At 36.9% G+C, this 4,546-nt stretch overlaps 1 protein-coding gene across 1 annotated transcript; it reads right to left on the bottom strand.

Moving 5' to 3' along the window:
• Positions 1 to 218: 218 nt before the first annotated feature.
• On the bottom strand, positions 219 to 3,004 carry tm4sf4 (transmembrane 4 L six family member 4). The gene is made up of 5 exons (XM_067414913.1): positions 2,756 to 3,004; positions 2,248 to 2,337; positions 1,601 to 1,743; positions 1,323 to 1,506; positions 219 to 430 (listed from the first exon to the last, which is right to left on the bottom strand). The coding sequence occupies exons 1-5, from the start codon at positions 2,927 to 2,929 to the stop codon at positions 425 to 427; spliced, it is 597 nt and encodes a 198-aa protein (XP_067271014.1). The 5' UTR covers positions 2,930 to 3,004; the 3' UTR covers positions 219 to 424.
• Between the last annotated feature and the right edge of the window lie 1,542 nt (positions 3,005 to 4,546).

Genomic DNA, 4,546 nt, shown 5'->3' with positions numbered 1-4,546 from the left:
AAGACTAAATGCTTGTACGAAAATAATATTCTCTTACTCAGTTTGAATAAATATCTTGTTTAATAGGCTTATGTATCATACACTATAGCTATTATATGTATGTAAATAGGAATACTCTATTTTATATAAATCTATATATATATATATATATATATATATATATATATATATATATATATATATATATATATATATATATATATATATATATATATATATATATATATATATATATATAACAATATCAAATATCTGTTGCCTTCATAAGCTATCAGCCATCAGGCAGATGTTGTATACAGCAAACAGAAGAAAACACCATCCATCTGAACAGTATAAATAAAAACCATGAGGTGAAAAATGTTGCCAATTACAGATATCGATGTATGATTAGTGCTGAAGAATCAATGAGTCCATTCCGAGTGGTTTATTCCTGTGGATAAACACAGAAAAACACGTTAGATATAAACTGTAGACACTACATTAACACTGTAAACCCTGCCACTCAAAATAAAGAATTGGTCTGAGTAGAGCCAACTCAAATTTAACAAAGTTCAAAATAATTACATTTTATAAGTATATAGAACTTTATTTTTCTTTTGCGTTCACGAAACTGACACATTTTAAGTAATCTGAATTTTTCATTGTTTTTTTGTTTTATGAACTTGTTTCTTTTTCATTTATACCAACTTAAATTTTACTGAAACTGGGCTGGGATTTTTATTTCCCAGCATGCTTTGCTAGGACAATTATTATTATTTTTTATTTTTTTGCAAGATAAATGTTAAGTTTGAGATTTAGTCATGTTTAATGTTTAACTATGCTAATTTAGGCCTGTCCACACGAACACAGAAATTTTCAAAACCGGACACGGAAACCGGACATTTTTGTAAACTCTTGCCAGGGTGAAGATTTTTAGAAACTCCGGTTGTAGTGTTGTCATGTGGACAGTGAAACCGAATGTGGGTGCAACTTGTGTAAAAATACCCGTGTACTTGTGGACTAAGCCTTAGAAAGGTCTGTTATTTTGGGAGGTTTCCATCGTGGTGACAAGTGGAGCATGAGCTTAGTTTGGCAACAGGTATGTTGACTGTTCTTCAGTTCAATGAATGCAGCAGTACTTTATTGAGTTAGCTAGTTAAAGTTGGTGAGTTTTCACCACTAAAATTTTTTAAGCTAATATTATAAGACAATTTTAAGTGGGTTTTGAGTGGGTCACGAGTACAAAAGTAAAAATCTGCTAGTTGTGTTTACTTAAAGTTTGAATTTCTTAACTAAAAACAAAAATATTAGCAGCATTAATGCTGTAGGAGAGTGTGTCGTACCCCACAGCAGCCGCAGCAGTCTCCGCAGATGGTGCCGATGAGCCCGTTGATCACCTGGAAAGCGCACAGGCCGACCTGAACCAGACCGGTTATCAGCAGGATCGAGAACAGGGTCAGATGCCATGTGACGATGTCCCCCGGACCCGTACATTCATCCCACATAGTTCGGTTGGACAGGTAGTTTCTGAAGGAATTAAAACAGCCGAAGGGTGTTACATCACAGCTACTGGATTTTTTTCAGCTATTTAATTTGATTTCACTGGAAAATAAACACGCACCCTTCATGAAATGCATAAACGGTCTCATTGGGGTGAGCTTCTGTGAAGCACATGGGTCCATTATTAATGGCCACACAGGAGATAATAACAGAGTAACCAGCGCCTGCAGCTCCGGCCGCGGCAAACAGGATGGAGCTGAACATCTAGATGAAAACAAAAAAAAAAATGTTAAAATACACATAACATAGCCTAAGCACTGTAAAAAAAATATCATAATTAAGCTATGACAACATATGTTTTTACATTGCCAAAATTAGTTATGCAATTTTCAACTTTTTTAATTTCTTCAAGATTCAACTCAATAAAGTTAGTTTAAATGTAGCCAAATTTGAGTTGACTAAGTTAACTGTACTTAAAAAATTAATGCTGCAACTTTTAGGTGAATTTTCCTGCTTAAATGCTTCCATAATGTTTGGAACTGTATCCATATTTTTATTCATGTTTCCTCTTTGAAACAGTTGCGTGTGTGTTGCGAAAACCGCTTACAAGAAAAGAAGGGAGAAAAAAAGCATATTCTGAATATTTAACTTTTCTTGGATGGCGGGAATAACGTGTTCATTGTGTGGAGGAATGGTGTGAAAATGTCACTTGTCACATGACTTAATTCCCAAGAGAATAGCGTTTGAGCCAAAGGGGAGTTTTCTTACCGCAAACCGTTTTCCGCAGCTCTCGTTCCCACAGCATCCACAGCAGTCGTTGTTCTTCAAGCCCAGGAAAACCAGCGCTGGGAAAATCATCTAAACAAACACCATCCAAATATATGGAATAAATGTGAGTGTTTGCCTCAAAATTTTGAATCAAAATCAAGCAGAAATGTTCCCTTTATGATAGCACAAGAAATCAATAAAACAAGCATGAAACATGGACAGGGCAAATTTATTTGCAAATCCTTCACACTGTAAGTGATCAATTTACTTAAGTATAAAAAAGCGAGAAAACCCATTGCCTTAAAATTATTAAGTAATAAACTAAAACATTTTCCTAATTTAAAAAAAAAGTTATGTGACCTTGACAATTTTTTTTTAATTATTATTATTATTTCCTCCCTTTTTTGTTTTGTTTTTGTTGTTAAGAACCCATTTTATACATGAATTAACACATTAAATGCATGCCATACAGAAATGAGATAAACTTCTCACACAAACATTCACTCACCAGCACGCCAGATCCCAGAATTCCTCCAAAGTAAAAGACTTCTATTGTGATGTCACTGCTCTCATCGGCAACTTTACCACCTGGGAAAAACAGCAGGATGTTGCAGATGACACAGATGATGGCCAGAGGGATGAGGGTTATCCCCAGGCATTTGGCGAAATTTCCAGAACACATAATTCAGAGCGAAATACAGTCCACAACAGGGTGCGCGATGACTCTGGCCTCTCGGAGTCCTTTGTTCGGGTAAGGCTTCCGTTGTTGTGCTTGTGCAGGTGAGCGTCTCTGTGGATTTATAGGCACCTGTCTGTAAATGTGTAACTGTGGTGTGTCCCGCTCCTACAGAGGTGCGTTCATCTATCAGACCTCACATACTATCAGCAGTGAGTCACAGCGGCCTCACCTTAGCATGCACAAGAGATCATTCACACACCATAAACACATACAATGATGACACATATGGATGGGCTACAACAGCAGAAGACCCCATCGGGTACCACTCATCAAAAAGCAAATAGGAAAAAGAGGCTACAATTTGCACGAGCTCACCAAAATTGGACAGTTGAAGACTGGAAAAATGTTGCCTGGTCTGATGAGTCTCAATTTCTGTTGAGTCATTCAGATGGTAGAGTCAGAATTTGGCGTAAACAGAATGAGAACATGGATCCATTATGCCTTGTTACCACTGCGCATGCTGGTGGTGGTGGTGGTGGTGGTGTAATGGTGTGGGGGATGTTTTCTTGGCACACTTTAGGCCCCTTAGTGCCAATTGATCATCATTTAAATGCCATGGCCCACTTGAACATTGTTTCTGACCATGTCCATATGACCACCATGTACCAATCCTCTGATGGCTAATTCCAACAGGATAATGCACCATGTCACAAAGCTCAAATCATTTCAAATTGGTTTCTTGAACATGACACAGTAATGCTTTCTGCATAAGTTAAAAACGTGTGGCTCCCAGCATGCAAGTATGTCACCATTGTTAATATCTATCTAAATGTAAAAATCAACATCTGTGGCAAGCAAGTATTATTGGAGAATATTATTAAAGTAAACACTAATCTCCATAATGGTGACCAAACTTTTTCAATAAAACATCAACTTCTAAGGCCCCGTCCACACGAAGCCAGCGCTTTCACAATCCGATCTTTTTTTTTTCCTCGTTTCAAGAAATATCTGCGTCCACACGAGGTTACGAAAACTGACTAAAAAGGATGTAGTTTGCATGCCAGGCCAGTGTGTGGCGCTGTAATTCTGCCACAGAAATACACTAAAAATGGAGAAGAAGAGTTGCGGCTAGCAGGGGTACAGCAGTGGTCGGAGGTGAGGCAAAATCTCACAATAAAATAACAATAAATACATTTGCTACTTAACAGATGTGTTTTATTAATGCCTACACCTACCCCAACCCAAAACATACCCTTACAATAATGCAGATACGTTCAATCAATCAATCAATCAATCAACTTTATTTATATAGCGCTTTTACAATCACGATTGTGTCAAAGCAGCTTCACAGTGTCAAACAGGATAATATTGCGACAAAATTAGATTTGGCTGTACAGTCGTACTGGAGAAAACAGTGATGTTATCAGCTTAATTTAATTTATCATATAGCGACAATGTTGGCAGATCAGTATTATAGTTTATAGAATTAAATAAGACCTAATTCATACATTTTATTTGTATAATAAGTTGAATAACTTTAATCATATTTTTAGTGTCCCCAACTGAGCAAGCCAAGCCAAAGGCGACAGTGGCAAGGAACCAAAACTCCATCAGGGCATG

Source organism: Pseudorasbora parva, chromosome 14 (assembly GCF_024679245.1).
Source record: "Pseudorasbora parva isolate DD20220531a chromosome 14, ASM2467924v1, whole genome shotgun sequence".
In the NCBI taxonomy this organism is placed as follows: Eukaryota; Metazoa; Chordata; class Actinopteri; order Cypriniformes; family Gobionidae; genus Pseudorasbora; species Pseudorasbora parva.
Note: the sequence above shows the minus strand (reverse complement) of the source record. Positions and strands in the feature narration are given on the sequence as shown.